The sequence below is a fragment of the Hyperolius riggenbachi genome, chromosome 3 (genome assembly GCF_040937935.1).
Source record: "Hyperolius riggenbachi isolate aHypRig1 chromosome 3, aHypRig1.pri, whole genome shotgun sequence".
Taxonomy (NCBI): domain Eukaryota; kingdom Metazoa; phylum Chordata; class Amphibia; order Anura; family Hyperoliidae; genus Hyperolius; species Hyperolius riggenbachi.
Window position 1 is genome coordinate 227,993,525 of NC_090648.1, and position 22,873 is coordinate 228,016,397.

Consider the following 22,873-nt stretch of genomic DNA (forward strand, 5'->3'; position numbering starts at 1 on the left):
AGGGGAGAAAATGTAAAAAACATTTGGTTGAATTGCCACTGTAAAAGCCTTTATGTGAATGAAATTATATTAATTGATATAAAATGGTAGACAATCTCACTTGAGACAGAATGAATAAATAAAAAGCCTAAAAATAACCTAAAAAGTCTGGAGGAATGAGCACTACGGTCTTTGGTAAATCCCAACTATATATTACATGGAAGCAGAAAGTAACCTGTAGAGACACAGGTATATCTGTAGGCAGTCACCAATAGTACAGAATAGAATATAAGGGGACTTGCAAATAAATGGTACAGGAATCATCAGTATTGTAATAAAGTATGAAGTATCAGCATGAAGACACAAAAACACACATACACAAAAAGGTAGCACCCAGGTGGGCGGAGCTATGCAGCGTGCCAACAGAGTCGCTTGATCGCACGGTGAACCACGTGGGCTGGCGTCCTACCTCCGTTAGTCATTCCCACTGCCTGCAGTCGCTTGAGTCTTCGCGACGGGCAAATCAGCATTGCGCTGGAGCAGTGAGATATGTATGGCCTGTAACCTCTTGCCAGGCTCGGACTGAGAGATTGAGCGGATGCCTCTAACCCTCTGCCTACATCTGCAGCCAAGGGATGTGTGGTAAATCCACTGACATGGAATCAGGACATTCCGCCTAGGAGATGGAGGGACGCTAAACATCCTATTTAAACTTTGGATTGCATATTACTCTCCATACTGGGACTTGCTTTTTGATGGTCTTAATGTCATGTTTTGAGGACCGTATTACATGCAACTTATCTTTTTGAGATCATGCATGCAAGGTTTTTTCCTTAAAGGGGCCCCCACCGCATTATATTCACAAGGCACCAGCGTGACTGCGCGGAGTGTGTTATGAAGGTGTGTGTAACCTCTCAACATAGTTAAAGAGAACCCGAGGCGGGGTTCTCACAACGAAATCCCCATACAGAGGCTGGCTCTGCCTATAGAGCCCAGCCTCTGTTGCTAATCAGATCCCCCCTAAATCCTCCCTGTGCTCAGCCAGACCCCATAAATTACAGCCGCGCTGTGCGGCTGTGTTTACCTTTCTAACGTCAGTCTCGGTGCTCCCCCCGCCTTCTGCAGAGCTCCATCCCCGCCTGCGTCCCTTCCCTCCAATCAGCATGGGAGGGAAGGGACGCGGGCGGGACCGGAGCGATGACTGACGTTAGAAAGGTAAACACAGCCGCTGCTGACACGCTGCGCGTCGGCAGCGCGGCTGTCATTTATGGGGTATTGCCGAGCGCAGGGGGGATTTCGGGGGGATCTGATTAGCAACAGAGGCTGGGCTCTATAGGCACACCCAGCCTCTGTATGTGGATTTCGTTGTGAGAACCCCACCTCGGGTTCTCTTTAAAATGACACCCTGTGATTATATAGCAGTTTCCTTTTTATAGCTACATATCTGTTTCTCATACGCTAATGTTAATATGTGAATTTGCTGTGATGTTTCATCTTCATTTGGTATGTTGAGAACCTGTGTCTAATTTGTATGCTAATAAAGGTATTTATCTTTTGTACACTAAGGTGGCTAATGACCCATGTATTTTGGTACAAACCAATTGTTTTTGTATATCTGTATGCAGTCAATAGTAAAGAATAGAATATAAGGGGACTGGCAAATAAATGGTACAGGAAGGATCAGTATTGTAATAAGGCATGATGTACCAGCATGAAGACACAAAAACACACACACACACAAAGGTAGCACTTTTGTTGTTGCTGGAATCTAGATGTTTCCTTCTGAAAATAATCAGGAAAAGTTCCCTTAAAAACTTGTTACATACCTTGAAATCTGTGACATGGGACACTCCACATCTACTTGTGCGTTATGACACTTGAAGGGATTGTAGACTAATGAACAAATCTGTACTGTCCTTCAACTAAATCTTCTACTTGACCTTACATCTTCAGAATTGTCATTTGAGAAAGGCAAACCCTGTGAAGGCCTGTACACGAGCCTGACTTAAGTTGGCTGATACAGCTGATAACGACCGCCTCAGCCGATAATCAGGCGTGTGTATGGCAGTCCCCGATCCCCAACTGATTTATCGGTGGATCTACTTATCCCCAGCCAACACCATAGTTTGCACTGCGTGATGTCATGCACCACTCGTCATTCCCCTACATAGCAACAAAGCACATTGTCAGCTACACCGCTGACGCGCGTTGTTTGCAGCCTGGCCTAGCAATGTAGTCCAATGTAGCTCCAGATCCTCGATGGGCGACATCTGTCAATGGTGAGTACGCACCTTTACAAATTGTTCTCCACTTGGTAATAACATTACAGAACAAAGAAGCCTGTATGTAGTTCACAACTCTCACTTTATTTTCAAATCAACCTGCTTTGATGTGTTTATGTAGACCTTAACCGATAAACAAAATTATAAACTAAATATGTGAAATCAAACGCAAATTGGTCTGATCATTAACACAGCTATAAGTACTGATTCTTTCTCAGGAGCAAAACTAGACCTTTCTGGGTTCCGCAGCAAAACTTTAAACAGCTCTCCTACACTAGTACAATAGTGTCATGGCTGCACACTGGGATGTGAAGAGTGGATTTGAGCCAGTACTGGAAGCAGGTAACGTATACTGCTCCCTGCGCTGCTCTGCACGTTGGGCATGGCTGAGAGAAGCACAGCCCACTGGTTCCCCCCTCAGTAGTGGGGGTCGTGGGGACTATTATTACACATGTTCTGTCCCTTATATGCCTCCCTTTTACCTGATCACATAAAGCTAAAGGGGCCCATACACTGGTCGATTCCAGCCATCGATCGATCAGAAATCTATTCTATCAAATTCCTCATTTGATTGATTTGTGGCTGATTTCAATTTCGATCGATTTGATCTATCTGACAGGATGGAAAATCTAGGCCGATCTGCTGCTGGTAGCAGATCGATGGCCCATAGAGTTGCATTGGATCTACTGGTCCCATAATGCATTCATTCATTTTCATTCTGAAATCTATTGGAAATCTGTTCCTAGTGTGTGGCACACATCAGATAGATTCCTGTCAGATTGGACTTGACAGGCATATGACAGAAATCTATCTGATGGTCAAATCTGCTGCAAATCAATAAGTGTGTGGCCATACACTGGTCGATTTGCCATCAGATTCGACCAACAGATAGATCCCTCTCTGATCGAACCTGATCAGAGAGGGATCGTATGGCCACCTTTACTGCAAACAGATTGTGAATCGATTTCAGCCCGAAACCGATCACAATCTGTAGAGCTGCTGCCGTACCCTCCCGCCCCCCCCCCCATACATTACCTGCTCCGGCCGGCGCGAGTCCTGATGTCTTCTCCACTCCGGCCACTGAACTTCCTGTCCAGGGGAAGATTAAACAGTGGAGGGCGCTCTACTGTTTCAAACTTCCTGCTGGGACAGGAAGTTCTGTGTAGCTCTGGAGCCCCAAGCGGAGAAGAAGACCAGGGGACTCGCGCCGGCTGGAGCAGGTAATGTATTACCGTTGTATTGCGTAGGTCGTCGGGTATTTGAACGCCGCTAACGACGCACTCCCGACTCGCCGGTGACCGAGAAAAATTTTCCGCATGGATGGGTCGACGGGAACGATCGATTTTGGACGGAAATCGATCGTTCTGTCAGCTGTGTGCGCAGCAATTTCACAGCCGTTTCGATCACTGTGATTGAAACGGCTGTATATATCGGCGGGAAAATTGTTAGGTGTATGGGCCCCTTTAAGACTGTTGTAGATTCCAACTATTGACCAGATAGCTTCCTCATGCCCATTCTCATGTTTATGCATTATTAACAGCACATCTAGTCTAAATCATTCAGTGGTCTCTGCAAGCCAATCCTTTCCTGCCTGTGTCTACATCACTAATGACACCTGATACATGAATAGATTATAGATATGCAATTCAGATCACTAATCTGTAAGTAATGATAGCATGGCCAGCCATTGGCAACAGCTGTGTGTTTGCAAGGAAGAGGGAGAGGCATGGGTAATCTGTCAGTCCATCAGAGCAAAGCTAGAGTAGCCTGCTGTACAAGCCCAGTGTAGAGGCAAAGAGGGAACATTTAAACAAGCTCATTCACACTATGTGCTCTGCTGTCAGTAAAGGGGCCCATACATCTAACAATTTTCCCGCCGATATATAGCCGTTTCGATCACAGTGATCGAAACTGCTGTGAAATCGCCACGCAAACCGCTGACAGAACGATCGATTTCCTACGAAATCGATCGTTCCCGTCGACCCATCCGTGCGGAGGATTGTTCTCGGTCGCCGGCGGGTCAGGAGTGCGTCGTTAGCTGCGTTCGAATGCCCGACGACTGACGCAATACAGCGGTAATACATTACCTACTCCAGCCGGCGCGAGTCTCCTGGTCTTGTTCTCCGCTTCGGGCTCCAGAGCTACACAGAACTTCCTGTCCCGGCAGGAAGTTTAAACAGTAGAGCGCGGGGGGTGGGGGGGGGGTGAGGAGGGGCGGCAGCTCCACAGATCGTGATCAGTTTCAGGCTGAAATCGATTCACAATCTGTTTGCAGTAAAGGTGGCCATACGATCCCTCTCTGATCAGATTGGATCAGAGAGGGATCTATCTGTTGGTCGAATCTGATGGCAAATCGACCAGTGTATGGCCACCTTTATGCTGCACTACATATAGTGTCCAATCCACACAGTAGCATGGAAGTCCATAGATTTTCATGTTACTATTCACAGGAAAGCTGTGCGTTCCTACATGTTGCAATGTAACGTGGCCTGGATACATTTTATCACGCTTTATCACGCAACGCACACCATTTCCTGTCGGATTCTAGTGCAGTGTGTAACTTTTTAAAAAATTAGCTGGATGTCAAAGGGTAAAGTAATTTATTGGTTGCTTTAGATTCCAGGTTCTCAATATGTGGCACCTCTGGTGATACTATACATGGGGCTGAGAAGCACTTAACCACTTGATCATTACAGGTTGTGTTCCCGTTATGGACCACATATTTCAGCTCTCTTCCAAGTCCTTCGCAAATAACTATCACTACTTATCACACCTAAATTATCTATACATTGTTGTGTTTTGTTTGTTTTGTTTTTAAACACAAATTGGGCTTTCTTTGGTGGTACTTTGTGCTAAGAATTATTTTATTTTATAAGCCTATAATAAACGGGAATAATCAGAAAATAAATGAAAAAATGCATTATTTCTCCGTTTTTAGCCTTTAGTGTTTTAAAATAAAACATGCGACTGTAGCTAAAACCCACACATTCTATTTGCCCATTTGTCCCTCTTATTACAGCATTTAAATTATGTCCCTAATACAATGTTTGGTGACAATATTTTATTTGGAAATAAAGGTGTATTTTTTCTTTTTTGTATTTGTTTATACTATTTAACTAATTACAAGCTCATATTTGCACAAATTACAGTAATATATACTCATGGCATACATATTTAAAAAAAAAAAAAAAAGCTGTGTCCTTAAAGGACTTACGAGGCCTGATTTGTAAAAAATAAATTTAAAAAGTTAGATACCTGTGTGTGTTTGCAAGGCACGGAGGACGCCGTCCGCGCCCTCCGTGCCGTTCCGCCTGGTCCCCGCCGCTGAACAGCTCCCCGAACAGTCCCCGACCGCGCGGCCCGGGTCGTGCTCCCCAGCCTGTACCAAGATGGCCGCCGGAGCTGGCCGCGGCCGCGCAGTCCGCATAGCCGCGAGTGTGGCTGCGCAGCTCTAAGGCCAACCCCCGATCCACGTAACAGTAGCGTGGATCGGGGAGTTGGCCTTAGAGCTGCGCAGCCGCACGCGCGGCTATGCTGACTGCGCAGCCGCGGCCAGCTCCGGCGGCCATCTTTGTGAAGGCTGGAGAGCCCGACCCGGGCCGTGCTGTCGGGAGACGTTCGGGGAGATATTAAGCAGCGGGGACCCGGCGGAACGGCACGGAGGGCGCGGACGGTGTCCTCCGTGCCTTGCAAACACACACAGGTATCTAACTTTTTTTATTTATTTTTTACAAATCAGGCCTCGTAAGTCCTTTAAAGAGAAACTCCGACCAAGAATTTAACTTTATCCCAATCAGTAGCTGATACCCCTTTTACATGAGAAATCTATTCCTTTTCGCAAACAGACCATCAGGGGGCGCTGTATGGCTGATATTGTGACGAAACCCCTCCCACAAAGAAATTCTGAGTACATACTCTTGGCAGTTTACTGTCTGTGAACCCTGTTGCATTGTGGGAAATAGCTGTTTACAACTACCAAAACAGCAAGCAGCAGCTATACCACTTGCCAGCAGTAAAAATGTCACCATGTGATAAATGTCAGAATATAAATCAGGGATTTAAAATATTTTACAATGGGCAAACACTGACTAAATCATTTATACATAATTATTGTAAAAATTAAGCACTTTTGTATTACATTATTTTCACTGGAGTTCCCCTTTACGGTAACTATTTATGTTTTGTTTTGTTTTTTAAAGGGACACCGAGCAGTGCCTATACCCACAACTAATTAATTATATCCTCACACCTACCAGCATGATGTTTGTAATTATATCCCCCTGGGTTCCTTGAATTTCATTGCATTGTGCTGAATGGAGCTGCCGACTTTGGGGAAAAGTCGCCCTGTGTAATACAAGTAACTATGGAAAGATGCATACCATTTTGAAGCTCTCTTTCTCCTCTTTCCAACGATATAGAAACCGCCGCCCTACGCATTTTAGTTTTTGTTATTTTCGTGATTTCGATCGCGAAAATAGCGAAAATTAAAAGGCGAACGGTGGCGGTTTATATATCATTGGAAAGAGGAGAAAGAGAGCTTCAAAATGGTATGCATCTTTCCATAGTTACTGCACTGCTCGGAGTTCCTTTAATGTTGTCACTTTTTTTTCTATTTCTAAATACATTAACATACATTTTCTATTTATGTTAATGTATTTATACGTGCAATCTTTTTGTCGACAATATTTCCCCACACCATATCCTGTGTACTGTGAACACTACACAGGAAGTAATGTGTACGTGTGTTATCACTTTCACTTTGTTAATGATTACAGACCCTTTGATTGGCTTTGGGACCACATTTTCCCCATTTACCGGTCAGTGTTCTAATTGGCAGCGACGTATGTACTGTAAGTATATGTAATCCCCTAGAGCAGCGGTTTCAAACTCAACCAGGTAAAAGGACAAAATCTAAAACATAGTTTAAGTCACTGGCCAAATTGTTCATTAAGCTTTAACATTTACTGAACAGTCACAAACTGTGGCATAACTATAGTTACCTTGGGGGACTTGCTCCCCTCCTTCTGTATAATGCAGCGGATCAGTTCAATATTTGCCTGGTCCAGTGCTGCTTCAGGTCTCTTATGATCTTCCTGACAGCCACATGCATTGTGCTGCACACCTCTGGTTTCTGAGGCATGTCAAGTAAATCAGGAGAAGGAAGTATGTAAGCAAAGAGCGTGCGACTGCCAGGAAGAGAAGAAGAGACACAATGCATTGCTGGAGCATGTAAATATTACACTGCTGTGCTGTTATGTGGGGAGATGGTGTCAGGGAGGGTGGAGTGTTGGTGTGAGTGTATGATATACCAGTTACCCCGGGGGGGGGGGGGGGGGGGGGGGGATTTGCTATGTTTGGAGTTAAGAAGGGGGCTCCATGCTAATTTTGTTGGGGGTTTTCCCATGGGTTATTGCTGTACTTCGGCTCAAACTGGCAACGTTTTAATCAGAAACACTTGTCACTGGCGTGCTCCTTTGGTTGGGAAGACAGTGTGCTGTGTTTCTTTTTCTGCTTACAATCATGGCAATTGGAAGCTCTCGAGGGACACATAAAATGGCATAGAGGGCCGCGGGCCTAGAGTTTGACACCTGTGCCCTAGAGCGAAGATGAAGTCTCAAGGGGTGTAGATATTCTGTACTAAATTCAGGAAGTGGTTTAAGAGTACCTATAGTCAAATTTAGGTTACAGTGAATTTACTCTTTATTGACCCCTAACAAGGGATTAAGGGGTCGAATGGGTGAATAACTGACCCGTTAGCCAGAAAATGGGGATTTCTTTTAAACCTCCCTGGCGCTATGATTTCTTCCAGATTTTAGGGTCTAAAAGTGGTGCAATTTTTTTGCATGCTCTTTAGACTCTAAATCCGCAAAGCAATCATGCCACCAGAAAGCCTGCAGCAGCCCCTGCTCTTACCTCCCTGGGATCCAACACTGCAGTTCTCCCCCCCCCCCTGTACTCGGGGTGGCGCAGTAACCCTATAGTGAGATCGCCAGCTGTCATGACGACAGCCAACGATCTCACCAGGGGGATACAGAGCCACGGAGGACAGGAAGGAGAATGGTTGCCTGTATCTGGATACCCGGGGAGGTGAGTTGATGCTCTGCATTACCCTCATAGCATTCATCACGAGTCAGGCTCAGGGTTACTGCTCTGAGCTGCGGATTTCCAACCCCGAGCCTGACTGAACTAACAATGTCTTTCACCTCCTGCTGCACCTCATTTTTAGCATTACATACACTTCCCTTACCTACTAAACGTAGCTTTTTCATTCTTAGTGTCCATTGTGAGTCTGATCGTTTCATGTCCAGCCCCAGTGCTGATGGTTTCAGTTACTATATTTGTCTTTTCTTCCTCCTCACTGTCTGAGCCCCCAGAGGAGCTGCTGTCAGATCCAATAACTGGGGCCTTCCTGGCTACACACACATTCCACACACAGGGTGATGCGGCACTAACTGAAAGAAAACAAAATAGTTGAGCTGCAAGCTACATAATCATATGAGAATACCGTACTTAAAATATTTTAATATTACATCCTATGAAATTTTTAAAGCCTTAGTTCAGCCTCCCATTTTTTTATATGATAGTCAATTGTCATTGATTATTAACGCACAGTTTGGTACATTGCACTTGCATTTGTCTGTATTTTTTGCAATAAATATATTTAAAATACACAGCTACTGTCTCCTGCCTTATTACTCTACATCCTTACTGGTAGCAGATTAGCAGTTCCTTTCCCAGTACAAATCCTCTGACAATGTCCACCTCCTCTCTAATGGTGCCCATACATGGTACATTAAAAACATTCAATTTTCCCATTTATTCGACCAAAACAATCGAATCGAATGAAAGTTTAAAAGAATCTTTTTTTCGATCAAGAAAAAATAATTATCCCGTTTTTTCAATAAAAATCCGATCAGACATGTTGGAAAAATCTTTGTGTTCGATCTAACGGAATAATCAAACCAAATGATCTAATCAAAAAAAAAAAAAAATGAAAAAATTCTACCATGTATGGGCACCATAAGCACATGCACGGTCTTGGCAACTTAATCAACTGATTTGGGTTTCAATACCACTTAGATGCAGGTGATAAACAACAGTACCTCTCAGTCCCAGACCTCAACTTACTCCTCACGTGTTCCTGACTGCTTGTCTGCTATATCCTCTGTCATGTCATCTCACTTCTCAAAACTTATTATGAGTAAAACAGAACTAATCATTTTTCTACTGTCTCCTTCCACCTCTCTGCCTGATATAACAAATGTTAATAACCCCTTATAACTTCAGTTCCTAAAGCACGGTGCTCAGGGGTAATACTGTATTCGACTACTCTCTTGTATTCCTCCTTTACATTCACTCCCTATCCAGCTCCTGTCATCTCCAACTGAAAACATATCTCGCATCTGACCTTTGCTAACTCAGGACACAACTAAAATGTGAATAGATGCTCTTATATAATATCTCATCTGGACTATTGTAACATTCTACATTGTTGACTACCAACAAACAGACTGGCACCGCACCACTCACTTTTTCCCAACAAGCATATGCTCTACATTAGGCCATACCCCCTTTGACCTCTGGCCAAGTTGTACTGCTACTAGATAACCTAAAACACACTGCCTCTAGGTATAAATATTGTATACTACCCCACCTCTTGTTCCCTCCCTAATCATTTAGATTGTAAGCTTGCAAGGGCAGGGCTCTCTCAACCTTTTGCGTTTTGGAATTCATTATACATTTTATTCATCATGTTACTTTTGTTACTGTAATTACCAATTCCGTATTTTGTACCAATTCTGTATTTTGTGTATTGGTGTATACCATTGTCTGTAATATCATGTACCCCACGTTTGTTTCTAATTTTGTACAGCACCACTGAATATGTTTGCGTTTTATAAATAAATAATAATAAGGCTCGCTCTGCACTAGAGAAAAAAAATTGAATGATTTACGCATCGGAGATCAGCAGAGAAAAGGGCTCTCAAAAAGATCCTATGTAAGCATGGGAACCATGTAAAGTGTACCAGAGATGAAAAAAACTAAAGATGTGATACTTACCCGAGGCTTCCTCCAGCCCCATAAGCTCGTCTGAGTCCCACACCATCCTCCCACGTTCTGCTGTAGAGCCGCGTTTAGCCTCGGTAACAGCTCACAGTTGCATTCAGTCTGGGTCTTCTGTGCATGCACAGGAGGTTTGCGCATGCGCAGAAGACCCAGACTGGACGTGAATTAGCTGTTACCGGGGCTGATCCCGGCAGATGGCGGGAGGACGGCTTGGGACTTGTTTATCTTTAGTTCTTTTCATCTCTGGGTTACTTTAAATCTGTAAGCAAAAACGGATCCGTTCCTTTAGCTATGCTTAGCGTGATGGAAGTCCCGACCTGCACAATTTTTCCAGATGCAGATCGCAGACAAAGTGGATGCTGACGGAATCATTGAAAGCCTATGAGAATGGACAGTGTCTGTTCTCCCTAGGCTGGTCGCCACATACGTTTCACCAATAACTGTTTTCTGTGTATTTGGCTCACCGCCGCTCAGTCCACTACAGGGAAGAAGCGTCGGTATAGAAATCAGAGCACTGGCAGAAGCATGGGGCTCCCTATTGGACTGCAGCAGGGAGCATTGGACTGCTCTCTCCCCAGGGATGAATTCTCATTGTTTCACTAAGTGGTGGACCAATGAGAATCCTCCCTGGTTGAGGCAGGATCCCCACGACTCTGTTCTTTATATCAGCACATCTCCCCTGCAGAGGGATGAGCGGCACCTGTAGCAGCAGTGGAACCAATGGCAGGTGAATCAGAAAGGTGGCAGCAACTAAAGAATAAAGGAAAGGGACTTGAAGAGCTGTTTCTCTAATAAAATTGTCCTGTCATCTCTACAGGAAAAGAAACAATATGATTCAGTCAGCCAGGTACAGTACATACATGCAATGCACAAAATATTTACAATCAAATAAATGGGAAGCAGAACCAGGGTTTTGATATATAAGCAACTATAATTAATATGTTCGTATTGAATGTTATTAAAGCAAAACTACATTCATCACACCTACAGTGTCTGTAATGAATACCCAGCACTCACTGTGGCATACATTTCTAGCCTTGGAAACATTTTTGGTTGTAAATTAAAACGTCTTGCCTTCAGTGTTCTGTGATAATACTATTATTTTTATAACCTTTATAAAATAATAATAATATCCATTCCAAGACTTACTGGTGGAGAAATTCACTATTGGGTTAATACTGGATTTCTCTCCCAGGATGCATCACAATAGGTAGATATTATAAGCATAATCACATAACCGCAGCCCAGGGAAACTGAAAGTAAGCTTTTTAAGGTTACAAACCAAAATTACTTTAGCAATGTCATAAGTTTTATGCTAAAGCAAGTGCAAAGTATGCATTTCACACAAACCATGTGTGGAGACTTTTCGATACTACTTGTTAGCAGGAACAAAGTGAAAGGTTTTGCTTCTAGTAGCAAGTGTAGCCACACTCACAGAATTTCTCTTGGCTCTGTTTGGTATGTCCCTCAGAGCCACTGCTCTCAGTATCCACTGGAGAACTACACCGGGGACCTGATTCAGAGCTATGGAGAAAAGGTAAAAAATAAAAAAAAAAATCGTACTAAGAACATGAAAAATTCTACTTAAGCAAGAACACCAAAGGTTAAGGAAAGATTACATGTGTTGGTGAGGAGATACATCTCATAAGACAGCAGTGTGATTCTATCATATAACCTATGCTTATGCAGGTTACAAACTTACAAGAAACCAAAGCAATGCCAAGGCTGCCATGTTTAGAAGTTTAAAAGAAATCATCTGTCTGACGTGTTTATGCTGACAGTCACTAGACCTGCATCAGCATAAGGTCTGGGTCTTTGAATGATAAAGCATTAAAGACAAAGAACTTAAAGGGAACCTTAACTGAACCAGAAAAAAAAAAAGTTTCACTTACCTCGGGCTTCCACCAACCCCCTGCAGATGTCCTGTGCCCGCACCGTCACTCATCCGCTACCCCACCATAGCTTAGTTTATTTTTCAGCAGTGACGGTACCGGATGATCGGTGAGCAACAGCGCAGGCACAGAACAGTTAAGTAATTTTTTTTTTCAGGTTCAGTTAGGGCCCGTTCTCATCTGAGCGGGAATCGCTACACAATGTAGCGAGTGGCAGTGTTCTCACTGCCGCGTTTGCGGTTAGCGATAACCGCAACCGCGCTGCATGCAGCGGTTTGCCGTCGACGAGCGTTCCGCGATCGTGATTAGCGTGCATAGCATGCTAATCGCGATCGCTCCAAAACCGCCGCAGTGTCCAGTGATTTTTCCGCGCTAATCGCGGGAAAATCACTCCCTCTGCGATTTTAAGTGTGAACGGGCCCTTAAGGTTCCCTTTAAACTTGGTACACACATCCTATTCTGATTAGCCAATTTTACCACTTCCATGTAGTATGAGAGCTTACCTACAAAATCTATTCATAGTATTCAGACTCTTTAGGCTCTCATAACATGGAGATGGTAAAATTGGCCTGTGATGAGAATATCTCATTTTTCTAAGGCATCACTAATTATTGCCACTGGTAAATGTTACATTAAACAAACCTGAACTTGGTGCAAAAGAATAAATATCGGGTGCGGCAGCAATTTTATGTTGTAAAAATTATTTTTCCATAGTTACCCAAATACAGCCAATATGTTCCAAAAATACTGATATTTATAAGCACACATAGAATGTAAGTAGTCTGAAATAATGTAGGTCATCGATGCTCGCAATACAAAGCCGAACTTAAGAGACTTTTTTTTTTGAGAAAAGCACAAAGTGTTAACCACTTTATCCACCATTACAGTATATCTATGTCCTCTGTGACTTCCTCTAAGCCACGAAGACATAGATATACGTCTTGTAGCAGAAGCAGTGTTGTGCAGGATTGGGCTGGCTCCTGTGCACATTTCTGGCACTATCTGATGCAGCACTAATTGGTGAATGGAAATATATGCTCCCTGTGCTAATGAGATTGATTTTAATTTATAATTACTATTATAAGTAATTCAAACAATCTTTTATCCAAAAGATCTGGTAGTGGGCGAATATAAAGATAAATCCAGCCACTGGGGGCTGTAGAGGCTGCCGCAGAAAGAGAATAGACAACATATACGGAATTAATCTCTGCTCTGAACAACTCACCAACAAAATGGTTGAAAGTCTGTAAATTTGGCCCACCCTTTCTCTTCAGGAGTTGATGTCTCAGGAGCAGGTGCATCCCAAACACTGGAGCCAACATCTAGAGCCACACAAGGAGCTGGGGGCTTGGAGTTCACTGGCTCATCAAACACTGCAGTCCAGCCGGTTTCTAAAACACAAATAAAGCACTTCAGGCAAAATAAAAAACAGCAATAAACATTTTACTTAGTCTAGTTTCATAACTATAACAGACACAGAACTTGCATGGATGTATATAAATATGTTACATCTACTTTTACAATCTACACCTCCCCAAGTGAGGTGTTACATAGTTGGGTGGAAAAAAAAAAAAAAAAGATATACGTCCATTGGAGTTCAAAAAGGAGCATTCCTCACTGACTGTACAATGGAAGATACCAGAACCTACTGAGCACAAATAGAACTTAGGAACCCAACTAACTGGCATAATTGGACAGCAAAATTGACTTCTTCCAGACATGCAAAATGGAAAGCATCATCCCTCTCATGGCATGTCTTTAAACCTATTTCAAAATGTTTTGTTTTGTGCTCTTCTCCTACCTTCTGACGCTGAACCATCTTCCTGTGTGGGAGACCCACTACGAATTGGACTAAGAGCTGGCAAAATTTCGGTATTGCGACCTTCTGCTTCCTCTTCCTCATCAGATGCTGGGCTGGCTTCAGGCTCTCCATTCTCCAAGTCACTACGAGAAGAATCTTCTGAAGACTGTGACACTCCAAACCTACAGCTTAGTAGCAAATACAGGTCTACTTAGAGATATATATATATATATATATATATATATATATATTTTTTACAAATCAGCAATTTTACACGGTTATACAAGCTGTACACATTTTTTTACATTGTCTAAAAGTGTCACCTGTTCAGTGTTGTCCCATGAAAAGTTATAATAAAAGGTTTACAAAAATGTAAGAGGTGTACTCGCTTTTGTTTGATACTGTATGTATTTTACAAAATGGAGAGAAGGTTGTACATTTTTGTAAAGACATCTTTATACAAACTACATACCCGTTTCTGCATTCCTAAAAACATTTTTGTAAGCATTGCCCTGCACAGCAATGTCAAAGCCCTTTCTCACGTTAAGCAAGGTAAGTAGCTGCTGTTATATGTTTATTCACATAAATATTGACTTCAGTGAACCAAAAATAAATAGGATACTAGAAAAAGTCAAACAGGAACTAAGAACACTACTGAGAAAAAGCGAGAACAAATAAAATAAGGTAAGAAAGGGTGAGCTTAAAGAGGCATATGCACGATTTGCCAATCATCATCGCCTATAAAATGATATAGAACTTTGCACGTTTGGGCTTATATGTTTTCACCTGAAGGCAACTCAGCTGTGTTTTTATGCCCAGGGCTCAGTTTGTCTTAAAGGACAACCAAGGTGACATGTGACATGATGAGATAGACATGTATGTACAATGCCAAGCACACAAATAACTAGGCTGTGTTCCTTTTGTTTCTTTCTGTGCTGGAAAAGTTAAATATCAGGTATGCAAATTACAGTTTCTGTCCGGGTCGGGACCGCGTCAGACTATAGTGTAACCCTCACTGATAAGTAATTACAGCCATAAAACACTTTCCTGTTAGTAAATGGCTTCTGAGAGCAGGAAAGAGATAAAAAGGGTCAATAATTCATGGATTTAATCTCTGGCATACTTCAATGAAGGCGTCATTGAGCAGTGACAATGAAACAGTAAAAACTTAAACTAGATTTAAATATGAAATAAAACTGTGGGATATACAAAAAAAAAAAAAAGGGAGGACAGATACAATTGTTTTTCTCATCCCTTTTTTTCATCTCAGATGTCCTTTCAAGTTGAAACTGAAAGTTTATATCCAGAAAAATAGCCCAGTAGAGACATATGTAAACTGTATAGCAAAGATAAAGAGAGCACACAAAGACTTGACTTACCGAGTTCTCGATTTAACTTGAGTTCCATATCCAATTTCCTTTTCTTCCCAGATATCTTCCTCTTCATCATCAAACTGTTGGATGCGCTCATTACAGCAAGCTTCAAACAGAGCACCATTAGGCTGAAAGACAGAATAGAAAAAGACAGATAGCAAGGGAGGAAGGAGGGAGAAAGAGGAGAGGAAAGAAAAGAGACAAAAAAGTTCTGATAATTGTGTCTTTTACTGAAATTAAGAATTAGGAGTGGCAATAGCAGAATTTGCTTGAGAAGTGATTTCCCTCATGTATGTATATATGGGTTAAACAGATGCAAGGCGTCTTTATAGTGCCTAATGCTGCTTGTGACAGGTTGATATACTTTACATTTTTACACAGTAGCTATTTCTCGCCAGTTAGAGTACAGTAGATTGAATCTAATGCTGCTGGTCTATGCAACAGGTGCTCTTAACCTGATGCTACACCAATAAAGCACATGACCTGCGGGCCTGATGCTAACCTGATGCTGACTTGATCCATGTGGTCTGGCACTGTGTAGCCGCTCAGCACTATTGGACCTTAAACTGTGCTGAATTACAAATAAATATTTGAGATCAGCATTCCAATGTGAAGCTGAAAAGTGGACTCAGCTGGAAACAGCCTGGTTGGTTGCCCCACATCCACCCTCTACTGCGGTCACTGTATGGGCTGGGGTGCAGCAGTATTTGGCTTATGAGGGAAAGATAAACTAAATTCCTCCCTACAGTCAGTTTGGATGGAGATATTTACAGTGGGCGCATGGTAGAACTGTGAAAACACACTGGCATAAAAGTAAGGTGGTTTAGGCAGGGCAGGACTTATGGACAGGGCACAAAGACCTGGGCCTTGGGTAGAGATGGGCCGAACCTCCGATTTTAGGTTCGCGAACTTCCGCGAAAGGTTCGGTTCGCGAAAAAGTTCGCGAACCGCAATAGACTTCAATGGGGAGGCGAACTTTGAAAGTTTAAAAAAATTCTATCAACTGGAAAAATGATAGAAAACATGTTTCAAAAGGTCTAATACCTGGAGCCACACCTAATTGAGTGAAATACACACCACTGCTGAAGGACCCGCCCACCCTCCCTCCTCCAAGCAAGATCCTTTATACCATTTGCCTACCTACACTAATTAGTTATGGGACAGCTGCTATACACACTCTGCTAGGGAGATTTTAATTTCCCTCCTCCCACCTCCCTCCTCCCCTTCTACCTATTCCCTCTCTTCTGCCAGGGAATTATACTATTTTAAAAACCAGTATACATCATACCATAGCTGGGAATCGAACCCAGATCTCACTGTGTGGTGGGCACGTCACCCTAAGCACTGTACCACTACAGTAGTAAGTGAAGCTAGCTCAAAATGTACCATTTATGCTCAATGCAATAGAACCATTAGGTTGCTTAAAGGAGAACTGTAGTGAGAGGTATATGGAGGCTGCCATATTGATTTCCTTTTAAGCTATACCAGTTGCCTGGCAGCCCTGCTGATCTATTTGGCTGCAGTAATAATAATAATAATAATAATCCAAACATTTGTATAGTGCTTTTCTCCTGTCGGACTCAAAACGCTCAAGAGCTGCAGCCACAGGGACGCGCTCAAGAGGCCACCCTGCAGTGTTAGGGTACTTGACCTAGCCAGGATTCAAACCCTGGTCTCCCATGTCAAAGGCAGAGCCCTTAACCAGTACACTATCAGCCACTGTAGTGTGAATCACACCAGAAACAAGCATGCAGCTAATCTTGTCAGATCTTACAAAAATGTCAAACACCAGATCTGCTGCATGCTTGTTCAGGGTCTAGGGCTAAAAGTATTGGAGGCAGAGGATCTGCAGGATAGCCAGGTAACTAGTATTGCTTAAAAGGAAATCAATATGGTAGCCTCCATATACCTTTCACTACAGTTCTCCTTTAAAGGGAACCTTAACTGTGAATGATATGGATGTTTCCTGTAAACAATACCAGTTGCCTGGCAGTCCAGCTGATCTTTGTGGCTGCAATAGTGGCTGAATCACACCCTGAAACAAGCATGCAGCTAATCCAGTCTGACTTCAGTCAGAGCACCTGATCTGCATGCTTGTTCAGGGGCTGTGGCTAAAAGTATTAGAGACACAGGATCAGCAGGCGATTCAGGCAACTGGTATTATTTTAAAAGGAAAAATCCATATCCTTCTCCGTTTAGGTTCCCTTTAAGGATTTGTAGCATAAAAGACAACTCACATTGGCTGGGATTTGAACCTGGGTCTCACTGTATGGTGGACAAGCACACTAACCACTATACCAACTGAAGCTGGCCTGAAATTGCTGGCCTAAAATTTACTATTTATGCTCAATACAAGAGAAAAAGTAGACAAAGTAAACAGTAGAGACATACCCTAAAAGACTGGCAGCTGTAAATGCAGCAAAAGGTTGTTCTACAAAGTATTGACTCAGTGGGCCGAATAATTACGCACACCCCACTTTTTTTTAATGTTTGGAATCATGTATAATTTTTGTTTTACTTCTCACGTGTACACCACTTTGTATTGGTCTTTCACGTGGAATTCCAATAAAATGGATTCATGTTTGTGGCAGTAATATGACAAAATGTGGAAAACTTCAAGGGGGCCGAATACTTTTGCAAACCACTGTAAATATCTGCAAAGTGAAGATGAGACTATTCAAGCATTTACCTTTGACAAAACTGTGTCATTTCAGTGTTTGTTTAAAAGAAAAAAATAGCCATACATATGATTAGGAAGGGCATGTCTACTTACATTTTCATCCTCAGCTTCCAAATTAAAATTAATCTCTGTGATCCGGTCAAAAGGTGCACTACAAAGAAGCAAACAGGATTAAACCTTGAATGTATGCCTAAAACATCATAAAATAATGAGGTACAATAGGTCAATAGGTCCTACAAATAGGAGTTTAGACTAGAGCTATTCTTAAAATGGGCCTCTTAATAGGAATCAAAGAATTTAGTTCTGAATGTGAAATTCTTCCTTTGCTGGGCTAACTGGAAGACCCAGTAAACTAGATTAATATAAGCCCACCTACACGTTGTTAACAAGAAGTGACCCTACTCTGGAAAGCCTGGTAGTAGGACAGGATCTTTATCCCATTTAAAGATTCTCACTCAAACGATAAGGTGACATTATGGGTAACAAGTGCTGTACAGATATGCTGCTCACTATAGCTGAAAATCTTGTTCTGCAAGAGGAGAGGGGGGGGGGGGGGCGCACATAAAGAACAAAACAGAGCCTACAGCTGAGAGACTAGGATATGGTAGATAAGGCCTAGGTGGTGAGCTGGAATGGTGAACAAGGCCACAGGAAAACAGAGGTTGCTACTAAGGGCAGACAAGGCAAGGTTGGTGGCACAGCTGAGGTTTATAATAGTGGCAGACTAGGGGCAAAATCAGCAATCTGGCTGATGTTGGTACTGACGGCATACAAGAAAGCTGATGGGCAAGCCAAGGTCAGTAGACAGCAGATGAAGTCAGGACAGGTCAGGTCAGAACCAGAGCTTTAATTGCAAACCAAAGCTGGTCGGTACTACCAAGATCTACTACCAGCAAGGGGCTTAAGTACCTATTTGGGCTTGGAGGAACGCCCAGAAATATGGTCATGCACACCTTGGCACAGGTGCAGTCACAAGTGCCATGTCTGGCACGTAGAAGTGCAAGTATTCACATAATGTGGCATGGCCACACTCCTGCCACAAAGCCATGACTGGGATTGTGCACAAAAGAGAACACTCAGATGTGCCAGGGGTAATGTAACAGATAGTGTTAGAGGATAAGGGTCAGGATAAGAGGACACATTTTACACTTAGTGTTACAAGGTTAGAGTAAGGCACCAAGGAGAACTATACGTTAGCAGAAGGGTAACAATCTGGGTATAGAGCATGGGCTACCCACTAAAATAAATAGAACTGACCTCTATAAACTTGGACTACAGTAATCTATTTATAGTTGGAGAGATTACCACCAGGTATCAAAAGGCCTAAACTAATGGTTGGAGTCTGACATAACACAAGGACAGCTGTCTGAGGAAGACATACTCCAGATTCCCTTTTCAAGAAAGAACAGCTAGAATCAGCTTAGACTAGGACATAATACAAGAAGTCTTTAATCAGGGGCGGGGTAAATAAAACCAGAAAAAAAACTTGTTTCTATCGGTCTTGTTGCTAAAAACAAAAAGCTACAGCTAAGAAGTCACTACATGGTGGAGACAAATTGTCCATACAGGAGGCAATACTTACACTAATTTAAAGAGAAACCGTAATCAAGAAGTGAACGTCATCCCAATCAATTTACAATAGGCAAACACTATCATTTAGGCAATAGGCAATCATTTATACATAATTACTGTAAAAATGAAGCACTTTTTTATTACATTATTTTCACTGGAGTCCCTCTTTAAAAGGGCTACCTTGCCCCTAGCATATTCAATGCAGCCAGCCATGTTTCAAGACACCTTACTTACATGTCATTTCAGCTCAGAGTTTAAAGGTACGTTAGCAATTGCAGTTCCTATATTTATACATTCCCTTGTTCCATATAACTTGATCAGCTGTATGACAAGTTTTCTTAAAAGCAATTGTCATTTGCCAAAATTGCAAATGCAGAATATGTAGAATTTCTGAGTGATTTAATATAGGAAAGCAAAGGTCCAAAATCGCCTTCCTCTCAATCCCTCTGGAATTGCTTGTTTTTAAGTATTTTGAGGGTGATTTTGCAATTGCAAGTGGGCATCTAGCCTACCTAAACTTACAAATGTAATCATATTTACCCATTTGTCTGCCCCTGTATGACTGGAATACTAAAAGCTCCACTTCCTGCCCTAACCTCACAAAAAGGATGACATATCTCTGTTTTGAATGGCTGGTTGCCGACGCAAGGTTAAACTGTACTGTTCACATACACAGGAAACAGAGCTTAAAGAGACACTGAAGCGAAAAAAAAATTATGATATTATGATTTGTATGTGTAGTACAGCTAAGAAATAAAACATTAAGATCAGATACATCAGTGTAATTGTTTCCAGTACAGGAAGAGTTAAGAAACTCCAGTTGTTATCTCTATGCAAAAAAACCATTAAGCTCTATGACTTTCAAAAGTCGTGGAGAGGGCTGTCTTCTGACTTTTATTATCTCAACTGTTTTCTTTTTCTCTGCCAGAGGAGAGGTTATTAGTTCACAGACTGCTCTGAAAGAATCATTTTGAACTCTGAGTGTTGTGTAATCTGCACATATTAGAGAATGATGCAATGTTAGAAAAAACACTACATAACTGAAAATAAAAATATGAGAATATTTTCTTTGCTGCTAATCTTCTAGTAATTATTCATAGTACACAAGCAATTCATTATATCATATATTTTTTTCCGCTTCAGTGTCTCTTTAAAGTGGCACCTAAGGTGCACTGTGGGGGGAAGGAAGCAGGAGGTGGTTTAGGGCTAGGATGGAGGATACCTGTTCTTGGAAATACAATTATCCTTCAAGCTGCATCGGAATAGAACGCAACCAAGTCAGTTTTTTAACTCTCAGGATGTGTGGGTCAGTCAGTACCCCTCAATATGTAGACTGCATATACAGGTAAAACACACACCATTAAAGCGGACCCAAACCCAGGACTTCCTATCTGCTCTAAAAGATGAGCAACAGCATAACATTCACAGAAAAACAGTTCCTTGTTAAAGCTTATAGAGCTCCTCAGAGATGCTACAGTTAAACTACTGTGTTTACATATGGCATGTCTGAACAGCACAACCTCTGCATATATCAGACAGAGATGACAGGTCAAATTACAGTGGCTCATTACTAGCAGACAAGGGAGAATTAGGCATGCTGTTATGTCTACATACAAATAGGATAGGTTCCTCTAGGTTTCCTCTTCCTTTGGAAGAGTTTAGGTCCACTTCAATGACCATCTTCCAGCAACACAAACACACCTTTCCACAGCAATCTTAAAGATACCAGGCAATACGCCTGCAGCTTCCATACCATACAAATGCATTAATAAGCAGAGAGATTTAAAAAGCTTAATTACTTGATGTTATCCTCTTGTTCAGCAAATTCTTCATCATTAAAGCCAAACTGATCCACAAAATTTGAGGTCATCTGCTGAACCTGATAGTCAGAGAAGGCCTGAAATTAAAAGCAAAGATATTAATAGAATGGTAAGCTTTAAATATGCACATCAATGCACAGGAAAGATACAGAAGTATGCAGAACACAAAAAATACTGTCTGATAAAGTTATACCACTGATTAGTAGAGCAAACCTGGCATCAGGAAAAGATAAAATGCTTAATTCAGTTATAGGTTATAGGAAATCTGTAACTGAGGCAATAACTCTGAACGAGTACCCCATTTCCCAGAAAATAAGACATACCCCCAAAAATAAGCCTGAGAACCAGCGGTGCCCAACCTTTTTTGCCTGAGGGCCGCACTTCACATCAAGATAAATTTTGTGTGCCGGAACGCATACATATAAAATTTAAATATAAATCTTTAACGTTTGTCTAGTAACAGTTAACATGGTGTTGGAAAAGGAAAGAAAACGGCAAACCGAGAATTGTTGTACTCACCATTTGATGCCCCTTTTTCTGGGGTACCTGGGTGTATGTGCAGAGGCTTTCTGGGTGATTCCCCCCCCCCCCCCCCGCCCAGCACAAGTGCTGTGTGAGCTGCGGATAGTTGTGTGGCCTACTATTAAGCAGAAGACGGGGTCTCAATTAGTTGCCGCGGGTGAAGGTCAGTGTGGAGCAAAGTTTTTTTACAGCTTGACCGGCTGGTAGGGTGTGATGTCACACTGTCCCCTAGGATGAGAGGCCAGAGCAGTGGCAAAGCATCTGGGAGATGAGAGCCAAAGCAAGAATCTGTGCTGAGGAGGAGGATCAGAGATTTTGTCATAGGTTTACACAGCGTACTCACGTTTTCCGCCTCGCGTTCTCTGCAGTAGCGCTGTAATAGTTAGAGACCCTCTCCCATTGGTTGCTGCAGGAACCTCCCTTCAATAGGAATAAGACTAATTCCTATTGGAGGGTGGTTGCTGCAGCAACCAATGGACGTAGGTCTCTTACTATCAGAGCGCTACTGCGGAGAACGCGAATACACTGTGTAAACCTATGACACAATCCCCAATTCTCCTCCTTAGGACACTTCTGCGGGCCGCAAAAGTCGGCTTCGCGGGCCGCAAATGGCCCGCAGGCCTTAGGTTGGGCATAGCTGTCCTAAACTGTACGCGCATTTGCTGAAGTACAGTCTGGAAAAGTCAGGTCAACTGATGAGCCCCTCTGGTCTCTGAACCTTCTAAATCACATGACTAGCTGGACAAAAATCCTTTGGAAGAAAATCAACAGTTCACCTGCTGCACAGACAATTCATTGGGAAAAGCACTGTCAATATCTTCATCTTCACTTGAAGAGCGCAGATGGTGAGTATTCACCTGAAAAATAACACATAGCACAAAATGG

The 22,873-nt window shown here is 42.4% G+C and overlaps 1 protein-coding gene across 4 annotated transcripts in view; it reads right to left on the reverse strand.

Annotated features, from left to right (window-relative positions):
- Window positions 1-22,873, reverse strand: part of PPP6R2 (protein phosphatase 6 regulatory subunit 2) — a 112,674-nt gene that overhangs the window by 17,341 nt on the left and 72,460 nt on the right. For 3 of the 4 annotated variants that reach the window (XM_068275909.1, XM_068275911.1, XM_068275910.1), the window contains 8 exons: window positions 22,765-22,845; window positions 21,446-21,543; window positions 18,168-18,225; window positions 15,401-15,522; window positions 14,022-14,209; window positions 13,446-13,611; window positions 11,764-11,852; window positions 8,509-8,713 (listed from right to left, as the gene is read on the reverse strand). In XM_068275909.1, coding sequence (XP_068132010.1) covers window positions 8,509-8,713; window positions 11,764-11,852; window positions 13,446-13,611; window positions 14,022-14,209; window positions 15,401-15,522; window positions 18,168-18,225; window positions 21,446-21,543; window positions 22,765-22,845 — 1,007 coding nt within the window. The remainder of the gene's footprint in view (window positions 1-8,508; window positions 8,714-11,763; window positions 11,853-13,445; window positions 13,612-14,021; window positions 14,210-15,400; window positions 15,523-18,167; window positions 18,226-21,445; window positions 21,544-22,764; window positions 22,846-22,873) is intronic. The other variant, XM_068275912.1, reaches the window with a different exon arrangement.